The sequence below is a fragment of the Colobus angolensis genome, unplaced genomic scaffold, assembly GCF_000951035.1.
Source record: "Colobus angolensis palliatus isolate OR3802 unplaced genomic scaffold, Cang.pa_1.0 Scaffold155, whole genome shotgun sequence".
NCBI lineage: Eukaryota > Metazoa > Chordata > Mammalia > Primates > Cercopithecidae > Colobus > Colobus angolensis.
In genome coordinates, this window is record NW_012114655.1 from 5102653 (window position 1) to 5120532 (window position 17880).

General features: G+C 42.2%; 1 protein-coding gene across 3 annotated transcripts in view; it reads right to left on the reverse strand.

Annotated features, from left to right (window-relative positions):
* Positions 1–481: 481 nt before the first annotated feature.
* Positions 482–17880, reverse strand: part of FAM210A (family with sequence similarity 210, member A) — a 60493-nt gene continuing 43094 nt past the window's right edge. For all 3 annotated transcript variants that reach the window (XM_011936647.1, XM_011936646.1, XM_011936648.1), the window contains 2 exons: positions 6703–6814; positions 482–1532 (listed from right to left, as the gene is read on the reverse strand). In XM_011936647.1, coding sequence (XP_011792037.1) covers positions 1299–1532; positions 6703–6814 — 346 coding nt within the window. In that variant the 3' untranslated portion in view covers positions 482–1298. The remainder of the gene's footprint in view (positions 1533–6702; positions 6815–17880) is intronic.

Sequence of the window (17880 nt, forward strand, 5' to 3'; positions counted from 1 at the left end):
GAGTTGGAGACTAGCCTGGTCAACGTGGTGAAACCGCATCTCCACTAAAAATACAAAAATTAGCTGAGTGTGGTGGCACACGCTTGTACGCCCAGATACTTGGAAGGCTGAGGTGGGAGGATCACTTGAACCTGGGAGGCAGAGGACGCAGTGAGCCAAGATCACACCACTGCACTCCAGTCTGGGGGAGAGAGGGAAGCTCCGTCTCAAAAAAAATAAAAAATCAGGTAGAATGCTCAAACAAGGATAATCTCCCTTCAATGCAAGACAAAAAGCAGCAGCCACAATTTAAAACTTTACTTCATAATGAAATCAGCACAAATTCTGAAACGAAGACACTGGGAAATTGCACTGGTTTGCAGAGGCAAGGCCCGTGCCTACCCCAAGGAGTTAGCAGTCTCCATGACAACCTGACTCCATTTTTAGTCTCCCAAGCTTTTTCTGCTTGCGAAACAAGAGCTTGAGTTACTGCTGAAAAGCATTTGATTTTAACAATAAATTTAAGGTTTAATGACTGTTCACCTTTCCTCTGAAAGATTAGCTGGAAAGGACACAAATAATTCATGAGAGGTTTATGTTTGAGGCGATCACCACCAATACACACTTCGAAAAATACCATCACCATATACATATTTGCTTAAAAAAATTATGACAAGCTTCAGGTAAAAATAATTTTTAAAGGGTCCATTTTTCATTTACGTACAATCAATACATCTTATTTACATATATATGACTGAATCTTTATTCTATTTTCTTCATATAAGATATTTTAACTGGTAGGTAACTGCTGTATTCTGTTTTTATAGAAAGACTAAATATCTTCTTATTCACAGGCAGTTTTGATAATGCTAGTTTGTCTCCAAATTACGTACTGAATATAGTTAAAACCTTAATGAATAACATAAAAATTAAGATCCAGTATTAACAGCCTATTTTATGGGTCACACTGGTTATTCAAGGAGTCAACTGCCTATAGTGTGCGTCAATTACAGCTGCAACAAAACAGAAATCAAGTGTGGTTCTGAAGACCTTGAAAAAGAAGTATGACTTCTAAGACGTTCACCACTGCTTAATACTGCTACTGATCAGAAATTCTTACACTGGGTTCATTTCTTTCCTTGTAATAACACTGATTTTTCTAGTGATATTTAACTTTAAAAAGGTATTTTACTTCTTTAACCCTCAGAGAACTAGTATATTTAGGCGACTAACCAAAAAAATAATCAGACACACGTATCTTTGCCCATAGTTTCCAAAGGGTTAAAGTGCAGGAATTTTCTATACTGCTATAAGGCACCTTATTCCACTTTTTTCTTAAAGGAAACTTTTTCTTTGGTTTCTTGTAACTTTTCAGTGAGTCTATCTTTTGTTTCTTCCATCTTCTCTGTGATAAGCTCCTTTGTCTCCTCCATCCTGTCCTGTAGATACTCCTTGACGGGTGGTGGCGTGGACATGTAGCCATGACTGCGCAGATACTTCACCGTGAAGGATGTTCCTCCCAAAGTCACGGTATACCGAGCAGGTGTTGCAATCTTAAGCAAAAAGCAAACAGAGACAAATCAAAACCTGGTTATTACCGTCATCTTAAGCAAAAACAAGTTAAAATTAAAATTCTTGGTAGTAACCAATCAGAATAAACTGCCTCACTGTTTCACAAAGCTAATGTAGTAATATCCTATATGGTTTTCCCTCCTAACAAGAGACACTTCTTCTGTAAACTCATTTTATGAATGTTTGTCCTCTACACAATCCTGACCCAGATAACAGAATCATAGCACTGATGGCCCTAATCGCATGCTAGTAAACTTGGGGAACAGCTCAACCTGGAAATCAGAAACAGGGCTCGCTACCACTAAAAATAACAAAGGAACACATGTTTCTATTCCCTAAAACCCCTGCCATCCTGCCAAATGCTTTCTATCTGGAGCCAAACTAGAACTGAATGTCTTCAAATAGTGAGAGGCAGAGCATGAATCCACTCTCTGTCGGATTTAGGTTAGCTTCATTTCCAAATCCCTTTCCTTTGACTTTTCCAAACCAATGCTACGTTCTCATTACAATCTACCCTGAGTCTCAAATACTAGCCAGTAATTTACATGAGGCCAAAAGTAGTAAAATGGCACACCTGCTATAGACATGCACAGGTTTAATGTTAATTGGAACTTTTAGGACCAATAGTAAATAGCAGATGACTGGTCAAAGAGAAAAGTAAAAGTAAAAAGGCTGCATCACATTCTAAGTCAAAAATCAGGCCACGTGCAGTGGCTCATGACTGTAATCCCAGCACTTTGGGAGGCTGAGGTGGGTGGATCACCTGAGTTCAGGAGTTCAAGACCAGCCTGGTCAACACGGTGAAACTCAGTCTCTAATAAAAGTACAAAAATTAGCCGGGCATGGTGTCAGGCACCTGTAATCCCAGATATTCGAGAGCCTGAGAGGCAGGAAAATCGCTTGAACCCGGAGGCGTAGATTGCAGCGAACCAAGATTGCACCATTGCACTCCAGCCTGGGCAACAAGAGTGAAGCTACCTCTCAAAAAAAAAAAAAAAAAAAAAAATTCATAGGTGTTGGCAGGTACAATGGCTCATGCCTAAAATCCCAGCACTTTGGGAGGCTGAGGCAGGAGGACTGCTTGAGTTCAGAAGTTCAAAACTAGTCTAGGCAACATAATGAGACCCTGCCGTCTCTTAAAACAAAAAGAAAAAGAAAGAAGTAAAAGAAAAGAAAAATAATTAGCCGAGAGTAAGTGGCATGCACCTGTAGGCCCAGCTACTTGGGAGGCTGATGCAGGAGGACTGCTCAAGTTTAGGAGTTCGAGGCTGCAGGGAGCTGTGACGGCACCACTGCACTCCAGTCTGGAAAACAGAGCAAGACCCTGTCTCAAACAAAACAAAACAAAACAAAACAAAACGCATAGGTGTGCTGTATAACAAAACTCTGAAAGAGCTGTCTGCTCTATCTCTAATTTCTCTCCTTAACACATTAAGCAAGCTTTCACCCATACCTCTTCACCAAAACTGCTTTCAAAGTCACAGTGACCTCTACAAAACTAAACCCAGTTGTCAATTTGGAACCAGTTCCTGAACCACTGGAACCATTCAAGACAGCTTTCACTTCCCTTCACTTGGCTCCAGGCCCTCAACTTGCTGGGCTTCCTTCTGGTTCACGGCGGCTTCTCATTTTTGCCAATTCCTCCCCTTTCACCCACCTCTGAACATGGTGTGACAACAATCGATCCCTGGACCTCTTATTTTCTCTACCTATCTCACTCTCTGGTCTTTAGTGCTGTCTATACACGGACGATTCTTAACTCAAATCTCCAGACTGAACTTTTCCCCTGAATTCCAGTATGTACAACCACCTCTGGAGATTTGCATGTCTAATAAGATCTCAAACTTAATGCAGGTGAGTCACTTAATAGGGACACGTTCTGAGAAATGTGTCATTAGGTGATTTGGTTGTCGTGTGAAACATCACAGAGTGTACTTACACAAACCTAGATGGTACAGCCCTCTGCACATCAGGCCACAAGGCACAGCCTACTGCTCTTAGGCTGCAAACCTGTACAGCACAGCACTGCGCCGAATACAGCAGGCAATTATAAGACCACAGTAAGTATCTGTATACCAAAACTATCTAAACATAGAAAAGGTATAGTAAAAGAATGATATTCATAAACACATGGGAACTATGGGACCATCACCGTCTGCAGTCCACGGTTAACCGAAAGGTTACTGGGTGGCACACGACTGCATGTTCAAAACTGACTTTCAGATCTTCCACTGTCCTACTTCAAACCTGCTCCTCTCAAAGTCTTCCTCATCTCAGAAAGTGGCAATTCTGTTCTTCCAGTTGCCCAGGCCAAAAACTTACAAGAAAGCTTCAATCCCTCTTTCTTTTCCATAATTTATATCCAAACCATCAGAAAACCCCAGCAACCACGTCTTTAAAATATACTGAGAATCCAGCTACTTCCTGCTACCACCTGGCTTCTGGCCACTTCTGCCTCTCAACTCAAGTATTGTAATCACCTTATCTCACACCAGGTCCTTGGCTTTTCCCTTGGTCCTGCCATGGTCTGTTTAGAGGAGCCAAAGTGATTGTGATGGAACAGAGGCAGGATGCTTAAAACCCCTGTCCTCAGGGTAAAAAGCGAAGTCCTTGTCAGGGCCGACAAGGCTTTCCTGATCTGATGACACGCCATTCTCTGCCCTGTTCACTGATTCCAGTCACACTGGCTTCCCTGCATCCCTTAAATACTCCCAGGATCCTGCAGCCTCAGAACTTTGCCTTTCGGGTTTTCTCTGTTCGGAATACTTCTCCCTCTTGGAGGAGCAACTATCTCACCTTCTCAGCAAGGTGTGCCATCTCCCATTGAAAAACAAATACCACAAACATACCCCCATCCCTGGTTTCCTTTCTTAGCACTTACCATCATCTATGTGCACATACTTTGTGTGTGCGTGCATTTCTAACTTTATCTTGTCTCCCCAACCCACTATCACTCACTACACTATCTGCTCCACGAGGCAGGTATTTTGCACTGTCTTCTTTGATTCATTTATTCCCAGTACCTAGAATGGTATCTGGCACACAGTAGAGGCTGACTAAAACTCTGGGTGTATTTCAAAGAGATGACGAGGCAGCCAGTGAATACATCCTGCAGCCAGCTGCCACCAGACCATACATGCCACACTGCATCTGGTGCTCTGTCTTGAGGAAGCAAAAAATCGGTGTCTGTTGTTCTGTTTGAGAAACTACGGGTTACAGATAACACACAGGAGAATCCCCTCCGTATCTCCTACTTCACAGAGGAATAGTGAGGGGGAAGAAACACCACTGGCACTCGTCTTCCTACCATGACGCCTACAGCTTCATTTTCAATCCCAACTCCACAAACACGTGCTGAGCATTTTATTCTACAGAACACAATACCAGGTGAGGAGCAAAAACAACAAGAAAGAAGACATGATTCTGAATTCCTGGGAGCTCCTAATCAAATAAAGAAAACAAACACTGAACACCTAGCACAGACTGTGCTATCAACTGTCATGCTATGGGAGTGGGATAAGGAGCAATTAAATTACGGAAGGTTTACATCAGCATGATAGCTTGACTTACTTGGCTTAAAATTATGCCCACCATAACTAGAAACTTGATAATTTTTAAATTTAATACACTTTAATTTCTACTTTAATGTAGAAAAACTCAACAATTAAATGTTAGCCCTCTCAACAAAATTGTAATAAAAGAGGAAGTCTACCAAGATTTCAGAGGATGCTAATGAGGATGACAGAATGAAACAATGCTACTTTTGAGTAATGCTATAAAACTGTAATTCTTAGATATTCTTATACAACAGAAGTAAAATAAAACATCTAGTTTCTCAGTGTTTTCCACCTTCTTAGGTAGAAGTTTCACAGACTCTCAAAAGTATTTGTCAATTTAGAAAATGAGATTAATATGGCTAAACTCCACAATTTACAGTGAGTCTTCCCTTCCGAAATAAAGACCCATAGGCATAGAAGCTGTCAAGATGATGTTGTCAGGCCAGGTGCAGTGGCTCACGTCTGTAATCCCAGCACTTCGTGAGGCCGAGGGCCGGCAAATCACCTGAGGTTCGAGAGCAGCCTGACCATCAGGGAGAAACTCCGTCTCTACTAAAAAAACACGAAATTAGCCAGGCATGGTGGCACACGCCTGTAATCCCAGCTACTCGGGAGGCTACAGCAAGAGAATTGCTTGAACCCGGGAGGCAGAGGTTCTGGTGAGCTAAGATCGCGCCATTGTACTCCAGCCTGGGCAACAGGAGCGCAACTCTGCCTCAAAAAAAAAAAAAAAAAAGAAAGAAAAAAAGATGATGTCTGAATCCAGAGAAGAGTTATAAAGATTATCAACTTTTAAAATGAAACATATGTTAAGGTTAAAATCTAACAAAAAAGGGTTTACAAGACAATTTGGATTAAACCTATTTTACTTGCTAAGAAAACTATTAAAAACAGTGAAATAGGGGACCTCCTCTTTCGGCTTTGGAGGCCCCTGTCCTTCTGTCCCTGTACAGGGGAGCTTCTTCCTTCTCCCTTCCTTCTTGCCCCTTCTTGCCTATTAAACTCTCTGCTCCTTAAAACCACACACAGAAAACAAAAAACAGTAAAATAAATGCCAAATTTTGCTAACAAGTCAGGTGGCATGCAGATCACTGAATAAGAAAAATAAATACAATTAATACCTTAAAATAACCGTATCTCCATTTATCAACAGGAGCAATGTCAGACAGATGACTACTACCACGGAAAATCACACAAGTCTAACAATTATCTGATCACAGCAAGTTATGAATGATCTACCAATTTTTAAGGCATTTCTTCCTAAAACCACATTTTCACTTCCGCTTTATTTTGTTATCTTGTACTCCCAGCTACTCGGGAGGCTGAGGCAGAAGAATCACTTGAACCCGGGAGGCGGAGGTTGCAGTGAGCTAAGATGGCATCACTGCACTCCAGCCTGGGCAACAAGAGTGAAACTCCATCTCCAAACAAAAAAAAAGTGCTATCTTACATTATTCACCAGACATATCAGAGATGAAATACAGTGTTTCAAGTTACAAAATACAATTGGACACTAACAGGGAGTCTCATGGGGAAATGAGTGGGTCACTGGTGAGGTCTGAGGAGCAATGGGTTTGTCACAGTCAGTACCCACCTTAAACAAGGCATATGCTGTGAGTGCATTTCCACTCTGGGAGTTTTTCAGGATGCTTACCACACTGTCAGGTAACCCAATGAGTTCTAGAAAAGGAACGACATTCACTCCTCTACAAAAAAAAAAAAAAAAAAAAAAGGTAACTTTCATATGTACAAACTTTTAAGGATATTTTCAAAAATTATCTGAAAATACCAAAACCACACTATAATTTTATTAAAATTTGCTTAAAAGTCGATTCTACATTATCAAGCACTTTACCTTTACTCTAAGAGAACATGTACAAAATGCAACATACACACAAACATTACATCACGTGGTTATCTTACCGCCTACAACTCCTATTTGCTTCATGTGGGCACCCTAGTATGTTTAGAAAAAGAGGCAGTTATTAGAATAAAATTAGCAGCTTTAAGTAAAGTATGAGAAAAGGATTAGAATCATTTGCCTGGTCTTAGTTTCCTCAACCAAATACCACTTCCTTAGAATGCTCCAACTCACGTTTTAAGACCTAAAATTTTTACCTTTAAAATTTCATGGGTTTTTGTTGTTGTTGTTTGTTTGTTTGTTTTATTTTTTTTAGACCGAGTCTTGCTCTGTCACCAGGCTGGAGTGCAGTGGCACAATCTCGGCTCACCGCAACCTCTGACTCCCAGGTTCAAGCGATTCTCCTGCCTCAGCCTCCTGAGTAGCTGGGATTACAGGCACACACCACCACATCCAGCTAATTTTTGTATTTTTAGTAGAGACGGGGTTTCATCATGTAGGCCAGGATGGTCTCCACCTCCTGACCTCGTGATCCGCCCGCCGCAGCCTCCCAAAGTGCTGGGATTATAGGCGTGAGCCACAGTGCCCAGTCAATTACATGTAATTTTATGTGTAACATTGCATTGTAAAAGCAAGAGACATTTTAACGTCACGTTAGTGTGTTATCATGCAAAGAATAAATGATACTATGGGTTTGATGAAAACTTCACTTACTCTAAAAGGATGCTTCTATTAACATTCTTAAGGCAGGTGAAGAAGCAATTAACATATATCACAACAAATTTCTGGAAGCAGGAGAGAAGGCAGAGAAAGTCTCCAACCTGAGCCGTGACTTCATTTCCAGTTTCCTGATTATTAACATTTCTGAGCTGTGACTTCTTCATTTCCAGTTTCCTGGTTAACATTCCTGAGCCCTGGCTTCCTCATTTCCAGTTTCCTGGTTATTAACAGTCCTGAGCCTTGGCGTCTTTATTTCCAGTTTCATGATTATTAACATTTTGCCACAATGGCTCTTGCTCTCCCTGGACACTGTGACCCTTCATCCCTAAATTAGAATGCAGACGTTCACCTACACAAACATCACATTTATAACAGACATGATAGTCTACAGTTAATATATAATCTAGATGACAGTTTCCTAAATTGTCCCAGTATATCCCTTATGGCTATTTTTCCTGTCTCTCTAGTCTGCTTTTCTCTAGAAGTACTTCTCAGCATTATACGGTGGAGGAGGGCAGGATGTCTTTCTTGACATTCAGATTTCTGAAGCATGCAGGCTGGCTACTTTTCGAAGGACCCCTCTCAGCTTGGGTTTGTCTGATTGTTTCCTCAAGATGAGATTCACGTTAAGTACTTTCAACAGGAAAACAACAGAATGGACACTGTCCACCTCAACACATTACAACAAGGGACACATAAAGTCAGTCTGTCCATCCTTAGTGTAGCAGGACGAGCCACAGACAAAACCCCCCAGACACCAAGTTAAAGAAGGAAGGGCTTTATTCGGCTGGGAGCATCGGCAAGACTCACGTCTCAAGAGCCGAGCTCCAAGTGAGCAGTTCCTGTCCCTCTTGAAGGCTCACAACTCTAAGAGGGTCCACGTGAGAGGGTCATGATCGACTGAGCAAGCAGGGGGTACACGACTGGGGGCTGCATGCACCGGTAATCAGAACAGAACAGGGCAGGGCAGGGATTTTCACAGTGCCTTTCTATACAATGTCTGTAATCTGTAGATAACATAACCAAGTACGTCAGGGGTCGATCTTTAACTACCAGGCCCAGGGTGTGGCGCCGGGCTGTCTGCCTGTGGATTTCATTTCTGCCTTTTAGTTTTTACTTCTTTCTTTGAAGGCAGAAATTGGGCATAAGACAATATGAGGGGTGGTCTCCTCCCTTATTCCTCCCCTTTGAGAACTTCACTCAACAGTGGGAGTTCCCACTTTCATTCTCACTACCCATGTCTTCTTGCAAGACAGATCGACAGATTCATACAGTACACTGGTGCTGAAGCGTTCTGGTGAACTAAGGTGGTGATGAAGCTTTTACCATTTGAAGCAGTACAGGTAGCAAACAAGGGAGCAGTACGCAGGTTCCTATTACTATTACGACTCCTATTGTAAGAGTTTTAAATCCTTCTAGCGCTAGGAACCATTTTCTAAACACGGCCCCAGGATTAAATCCATGCTACACTTGCACGGGCACATGTGCCAGTTTTGTCATATCTCTAACAATGTCTTCAACTACTTGCCCTTGATCAACTATGTGTAGACCAGCAATTAGTAAGGTTAAATTTCCTACAGACCCCTCCTTCAGCTGCTAGCAAGTAGTCGAGAACCAATCTATTTGGATAGGTAGCATTTCTCATCTGAGTTTCTTGCCGGGCCAGAATAGTCAAGGCTCTGCCAGTCTTACTCGTGATTATTTCTAAGACAGTTTGTAACCATACGATTCAGCTGACCATGCAAACAAATGGGGGTCTGGTATCCCCACGAGCCATCTTGTGCCTAAGGACCAGGCACATAATATTGTGTGATTCTCTCAGGGGGCCATTCATCATCTTTCCAATTTCCTATAGCTATGCTTCTCTTCTCACAGGAAGCCTAGACAGGGAAGCCCAGGAGTTCGCCTGTCTTTATGGGCAGTAGGAAGAAAGATGGTTTAATAGTGCCAATACCACAACTACCTGCCCACTGGTTGGGTAATTTGGTGTAAGCTCTACGCCCACACATCCAGTATAATCCAGTGGGGGCTGTCCAGTCTTGGTGGGACTCCAGGTGGCTCCACATGGTTTGTAACTTTGGGAATTTACTAAACGGATTTTTCTTAGTGTGGTCTGAACTCCACTAGCTGGCTGTTTCTGTGGTACTATTGCACAGTTTTTGCCTAAGGCAGCTGAGCCTTCCCACAGGAAAAGTGACGTCCTTCCCCATTCCTGCTATACAGTATTGTCTAATGATTGAGGCTTTTAGGACCCAGAAGTTATCAGGGTGATTCTTTTGAGCCGGGAATTCATCAGGAACTGGGTCTGCAGGTACTAATTCTCGGGCTTCCCATGGCCACTGATCTCCCATTACACTTCCTCCACATACATAACATGAAGTGACAATAAGAGACTGGGCTACATGCTCAGTTAATTGTAAAAACAAATTTCTTGTTTTTCCTGGAATTTCTGGTACTGGCACATTCAGTTCATCATAGAAGTTTTGAAATAATGGCTCAGGAGAGCGTTTATAAACTTCTCCTCAAACCACGATATTTACTTGAGGATCCAGTCCAGCCCCATCAATTCCTAGGGTTACACGCTCCCCTTTTTTCCAGGGAGGATCAAGGGGGTTGGTTATTACTAGTTCTAAGGGGTTACGCAGACCACTGGTACAGGAAGGGCCACTTTTCCCTTTCTGAAGGTGGACAGGATCCTCTTCATTTTTTATACAAGTAGCCTAAATGACACAAGACCAGTATCCACATTCATTTCCACACAGTCCTAATTCTGACAAATGTACTTATTTTCTGTCATATAGCCTCTTTCCTAATTAAGAGAACCACATCCTATTCCCAACTTGTTACTATTAATGACAGCACAGGCATCAAACTTCAAGGCGACTTATTTGGACACTCCTTTTTCTTTTCTTTTGGTTAACACTTTACTCGTATCATTTACGAGCCTCCACCGGTCCTTAGTCCTTAATCTTATTTCAAAAACTGTGGTCATGGGAGGCTCAGATGGGTCATAACACACATCAGGTTGGTCATTTCCTGGGCTACATACCTTGTATAGAATAGCATTAGACAAACAAGTTCTTTCTAGAGTCCCGGTACACTTATAATAACCATAAAATAACAGGACTGTAGCAACCTTTTGTCGTACCTCAGTGACTTGATGGACACACTGGGAACAGCCCTCAGTCTGAGGAAGGTCAGTTGAAGTCCTTACTGGACAAGCCCAAATTTTAAGGAAAATGAATCCCGTGATGAATTTTCTCATGCTTCAGCCATGTGTGGACCAGTCAGCTTCTGGGTGTGACTGGAGCAGGGCTTGTCATCTTCTTCAGAGTCACTCTGCAGGCACTGGCGAAGCTGCTCCCACCCACGTACAGCTCACAGTCTACTGATGTTCAAGGACGGTCTCTGAGGTTGGGCCCTCTACAATAAACTGAGTCTAACCCTTTACACAGTTATGTTCAGCTGGGCTCTGTGGTCCTGGGAGAAAGGTGGCAGGGTTCAGGGTTTTGCAAACTTCAGTGGTTACGTGGGGTTTTCACAGAGCAAGCTTTGGTACTTGGTTAATCTGGCATTTGCTAGCCAATGACGGTCTTTGGTATTCATCAAAGTTGCCACAGCAGGGGGGACCTTTACATTCAAGTTTTGCCCAAGGGTTAGTTTACCTGCTTCTTGTGCTAACAGGGCCATTGCTGCCAGGGCCCTTAGACACGGGGGCCAGCCTTTAGAAACCCCATCCAGTGGTTTTGAGAGATAGGCCATTGACCTTGGCCAGGGCTCCACAGTCTGGGTTAAAACTCTAACTGCCATTTTTTCTCTTTCTGACAAAAAGGGTGTAAAGGATTTTGTCAGGTCAGGTAGTCCCAGGGCTGGGGCCGACATGAGTTTTTCTTTTAACTCATGAAAAGCTCATTGCTGTTGGTTCTAATAGATGTAGTTTATCCAATTTACATTTTTATTGTCACCCACCAAAATATTGACTCAAATCCTACAGCTATTTGATTTCAAGCTTTAATTTGATCTGGTATTCCCCGTGGGACTTCAATTGTGTCTAAATAGACATGAGAGTCAAAAGACCCATTAGGAGCTTCTCTCGCTTTACAATGTCTTATTTTTTTCCTCCCTCTGGTTGATGAAATGCCAGGGTGAAAGGGATAGTCAACTGGCTAAAGTACAAGTGCCACGCTAGTTATTCAGCAGAGTGCCCAGTAAAGGTCCATCACAATACCACCACACATCTGCTGGGCCATGAACAAGGGCTGACTTGATTGATAAGCCCTTCAAAATTCTGAAACTCACTGCATCCCTTCAGGTCTCCAAGGAACGCTAAGTTTCCTCCCTGTCATGAGAGAACCGAAGTGAACTTTGTGTTGGGAGACGGAGGCTGGATGGCCCTTGGGGGCTGACCCACAGGGTGCCGGACTTTGGGGTATAGCAGAGAGAGCTTGGCATGACTTATCACTTCAGGCTGTAGAATCCTGGAAAAGAGCTACCATGCAGCCCACGCCTGGTCAACTGGATGACCACCTTAGTGGAAGGGGGACAATCTGGGCTTCTGGCCTGCCATGTGCCCAAGCATAACAACTGCTTTTGTTTCACGTGCGGGTGGAATATTTGATCCATTCCAATCAGGCATTTCCATCTTGGTATCCTGTCTTAATTGCCAACATTTGTGTTAAGTCTTTAACTTCTATGATCCTCTAGTAAAATGAATATATGATTTCAGGAAATTACAAAAACCGGTTGGGGCAGTCCATCCTTGCTCTTTAGTGGTCCACAGAATGTTGGACCAACTATGGCACAAAAGCTCTATATTGGGAGCAAGACTCCTGGTTAACACTGGAGTCTTTATCAAAATTTCCCCAGATTAAATGGTCCTAATTTACTAATGCCCAGTCTGAGGAGAGTCAGGAGGGACAGAGGTACTTTTCTGAAGTAGAGAGCTGTCTTTGACTTGGCCACAGGGTATAACAAGGCAAGCATTAAATGCAATACTTTGAGGCGAAATTGACTTGGTTATGTTAATAACTAGATGGTCAGCAATAGAGCGAGGAAAGAAGAAAGAGTAATAGAATAGAGGAAAGAGTTAAATTTTTCTTAGCTTTAGTTTGGTAGGGTTTTCCCCTGGGACTATGGTCCACGATTCTGGAGGGGGTGGCACTTTCTTGACTCAGTTGTGATGAGTCCATCCTTTTTTCACTGTACAAACAGCAGTCTCAGTGGTTAGCAGCACAAGGTAGAGTCCTTCCTAGGCTGGCTCGAGTTTCCTTTCTTTTCACCCTTTGATAAGAACGTGATCTTCAGGCTGGTGCTGGTTTACCGGAAATTCTAGGGGTGGTACATGTGCTAAAAGACTTTTACTTTTGAGGGAAGGGAAAGTGGAAGATAAACCAAGTATGTAATTGCTAAGACACTGATCTTTTGTTTTAAATGTGGGGACATCAGCAGTGGACTTTATAGTCCTTGGTGCCTTTCTACTGAGAAATTTCCTTTAGCACCTATTTTTATTAGTTTTTCGACCAAAGAAGCCAAGCACCATTTTATATCTGACAATCCTTCCGCTATGATTTTTATACCAGATAAGCTAAATTTCACCTTTATATTAGTGTGCTATTAATGTTAAACTTAGTTTTAATAAAACTTTGTATACATATTTATTCAACTTTTTTTAATGTCAGACCATAAGGTTTTTATAGACTCTTTTTAACCTCTTATGATCTTTGTTAAAGAGCAGGTTAGTGCTTTAAGAAAAACCCATTGTGTTCACAGAAACACCGATAATACCCCTTTAACTTTAGCTAGTATGTTTACACACAGAATTTTCTTTACAATTAAAGTTTTAAAACTTGCTTAAACCTTCAAAACAATATTTTTTTAACCTTTTAGTGTAGGTAAAAATGTACATTTTTATACTTCCTTATAATCCTTTTATCAAAAGTATACTTTACTTTCCTTATACACCTTGCACATCAACTGGTTTTTTTTTTTTTTCAATAGTTGTATACTAAGGAGGCCTAGTTACTTTTAAATTATACAACATTTCTTGCATAAATTCCTTTTTTAACACTTTTCTCTTTCACGCCTTTCGCAGACAATTCTTTGAAATGCCCCAACTTTCTGACTTAATACAAACATTTCTTTGTTTAAACAACCAGTTAATTCATTTCAGGACAAGAATTTACTATATAACACTCTTTTTACATAAACTCTGCCCCCACTCCCCGCTTTTTTTTTTTGAAGATAACCATTCTTTTCCAAAGCGAACTTTATGTCGGTGGACTAGACCGTCTAAGGCCACAAGATCAGAAGTGACTATAATACATGTCACCCTGTTAACTTTTAGCAAACTTTACTTTTGTTGAAAACCTTGTAAGTTAGGGATTTTAATTATCCTTTGCTATTAATAAGACCTTATTTTGTCCAAATTAACTCAGTAGTGATGGCTTTTTTTTTTTTCCTTCAATTACCCGGGAGGAACCATCGATCATCCTGTCCTGAAAGGAGCTCCTCCTAGGTCTGGTGGGACCTTTGCATGGTAATTAAGATTTAGATGCCCTGTTAGGAAAACTTCTGGGTTAAGGGAATTTTCAGTGGTTAATGTTAAATCATCCCTTTTTTATTTTTTTTAACTACTTGTATATTTCTCTTTCTTTGACTTTCTGTCTTTCTCTTTTTGACTTTCCTTTTGCCTCTGTCTCTTCCTCTCTCTTTTTCTCCTTGATTCCCTCTTTGTCTCTCTGTCTCTTTCTCTCTCTCTTTGCCTCTTTTCCTCTCTGTCTCCTTCCTCTCTCTCTCTCTGCTGGTCTGTCCTTGCCTCTGCCAGCCGCTTATGCTGCTGTTCTCTCAACCACTGTGGGGGGTTGGGGGGCATCTAAAACCAGCTCTAACCAAGTGTCTATGTATGGGAACTGGTCTGGGTGCACTGGCTTACACGTTGCCTTGTGCCATACCTTTGAAACAAGGGACCTGTCCAGGCTTTCATCTGATGGCCAACCTACCTTTAATGCTGGCCAGTCTATTTCACACACAGTTATAAGTTTTCCTGGTGTCACAGTAACACCGTAATCTCCCTTAAATCCTTTCTTGAAATTTTTCAACATAGTTCCTAGCGGAGTGGGCTTACTTTGTGCCTGACCCATTCTTCAAGACAAAACACACACACCACAAAACAAAGAACGGGTAAAAAGGGCACACACACACTTCTACGGTTTACACCAAACCAGAATCAAAACCAAAATCAGAGTATCAAGAAATCCAAGCCAGCTCAAAACCAAAATCAAAGTATCAAGCAATCCAAGTCAAGTCAAAAACTAAAACCAAAGTGCCGGTACAGGCATGCCGTGGGTGATCGGGCCACGCTTCCACTCAAACGGAGTGGGCAAGTTTCCAAGACCAGTCTTACCAACTTTCAGATGTCCAGACTCCAAGTGCCAGTTCCTTCCCGGTGTTCAGCCACTGTGGCGATCCTCTGCAGGGGCCTGCCATGTGCTGCTCTGGCGAGGCATTCCACCGGGGCAATTGCCTACCAGGGAGCACTCTCAGGATCTGCATCGCTCAAGCTGGCCAGAGTCCCCTGCAGGGATGCTCCACAGGGCAGGCCTAAGCCGCCTAAGGGGGTTGCCTCAACCCTCCTTGCCTCAACCCTCCGTTAATCACCTCGCTTCCTGGTCAGGGAACCAAGAAATGTAGCAGGATGAGCCACAGACAAAATCCTTCAGACACCGAGTCAAAGAAGGAAGGGCTTTATTCAGCCAGGGGCATCGGCAAGCCTCCTGTCTCAAAAACCGAGCTCCCCGAGTGAGCAATTCCTGTCCCTCTTAAGGGCTTAAAACTCTAAGGGGGTCCACATGAGAGGGCCGTGATCCATTGAGCAAGCAGGGGGTACGTGACTGGGGGCCGCATGCACTGGTTATCACAACGGAACAGAACAGGACAGGGATTTTCACAGTGCTTTTCCATACAATCTCTGTAATCTGCAGATAACATAACCAATTATGTCAGGGGTCGATCTTTAACTACGAGGCCCAGGGTGTGGCGCCGGGCTGTCTGCCTGTGGATTTCATTTCTGTCTTTTACTTTTTACTTCTTTCTTTGGAAGCAGAAATTGGGCATAAGACAATATGAGGGGTGGTCTCCTCCCTTATTAGCATTACTGAGTTTCCCTCTTGGTGAAGGCAGAGCCCGTAGACCTCCACTGTAAAAGCAGCTTTCCCTGTGTCATCAAGAAAGAGCACTGCCTAGATCGATTGTGATTTCGGTAATGGTAAATTCTGAATCTATTTTTAATATTAACTAGGGAAAAGATGTCCCACTCTGTGACTTCATCATAATACTAAGCAGCCAGGGAGCACCCTCAGCAGACATGGCTGATCGTCCTCAAGAAAGGACTATTAAAATTACTTATCATCAGAAGTCAGAGGAAAACAGAACAACGTAAGGAAACTTTAAACAGATAAATTAAAAAATAAACTATGAGTCCAATCTCATTTCTTCTACTTTCATTCTTTCTTCTGTCTTCAGTTTCAACTCTTTTTCAAATCTCTTTCTAGATAACAAGTAAATCTCATTAACATAAGGTTTAGGCCAGGCGCGGTGTCAACACTGTCAACACTTGTCTATAAAAAATTAAAAAATAAAAGATCATACAACAATGGACTGAGACTCCAGGAACAAACTGACTGCATCGTCACTAGCTTGTGTCCTTTGTCAGAAAACGAAGCAAGCATCTAGTTCCACTTTTTTTTTAGATGGAGTTTTGCTCTGGGCTGGCATGCAACAGCATGATCTCGGCTCACGGCAACCTCCACCTCCTGGGTTCAAGTGATTCTCCTGCCTCAGCCTCCTGAGTAGCTAAGATGATAGGCTCTGTAATCCTGTAGTGTAATGCACCACCATGCCCGGCTAATTTTTGTATTTTTAGTAGAGATGGGGTTTCTCCATGTTGGTTAGGCTGGTCTCGAACTCCCGACCTCAGGTGATCCACCCACCTCAACCTCCCAAAGTGCTGGGATTACAGGCGGGAGCCACTGCACCCGGCCCCACTTATTTCTGTTGATTTGATGACTTTTCTTAAAAATAACTTTCATTTCCCCTGGAAGTACTGAATGTGAAGTATTAATGAGGGTCTGATTCAAACAGAAACATCTATTGTTTGTCACTTTCTACTCTGAACTGCCCACAGCCAGCCAGGAATCTGTGCTTCACAAACTGCCAGCTTTACAACCGTTTCCACAGAGGAGGAAACACACAAGGATAACGGCACATTCGCCGTCTGGATACAGTGCAGTAGAAATCAATCAGGGTTTTGCCTCAGAGCGGGTCTGTAACTTCAGGAACTTGAGGTCGCAAACACAAGGCATCTAAATGCAGGAACCACACCACCACTGCTGAGCCACATTTGACCAAACTAGAGCACTCTGGACAGAGGACATCAGATCTCTGCAAGGCTTTGCCAGATAGGAATGGCAAACAAAGCTCACTTTAAAATAAAATCTATTAGCATGCACAATTTAGAACTCCCTGAAATAAAGAATTTCAAAAGCCTGAGAACTTCATCACTCTGTTAACTAAATACAGAATGACATTTCGCTCTGCAGTGCCTAGAAAGGCGGTAACGCGACCTGTCAGAGTAACTAAGACAAACACTGGTCAGTAACGAGGCATGATGTCAAATGCCCATCTTTCCAGCTACAAACTAGTTTTCTCCATTTCTTTTAATAGCAATAGGCAACAAGCAAATAACACAGAACTTTTTTCAGCTAAAACAAACAAACGAACAACACTAAAATATAAATAGCTTCTTGTCAGGTGAACTGACAATCTGTATTTAGTATAATCAACTTCAATTTTTACAGTACAATCATCCTACAGTGAAAATATTCTAATTTTTTTCTTTCATCCATTAGTCTGATTTTTTTAAGCACTACTTGTGATTAAGATCTTCATTTAGAACACATCGACTTTCACATTTTGAAGGATCTAATAAAAACCTCAAGGAGGACTGTTCTGGAAAGCAATTTACCCTGTCCATTATAAATTCTCTACGTGATGCTATGACAGAATTGACACAGTGGTCATGGCAGGTAGTAGTGGTGGTCTGGCAACCAGATTCCTATGCTAACAAATAGCCCCAAAGCAAGGTGTAATGGGGAAGGGTATTATTTTAAAGTTGACAGTTGTACCACCATGTTT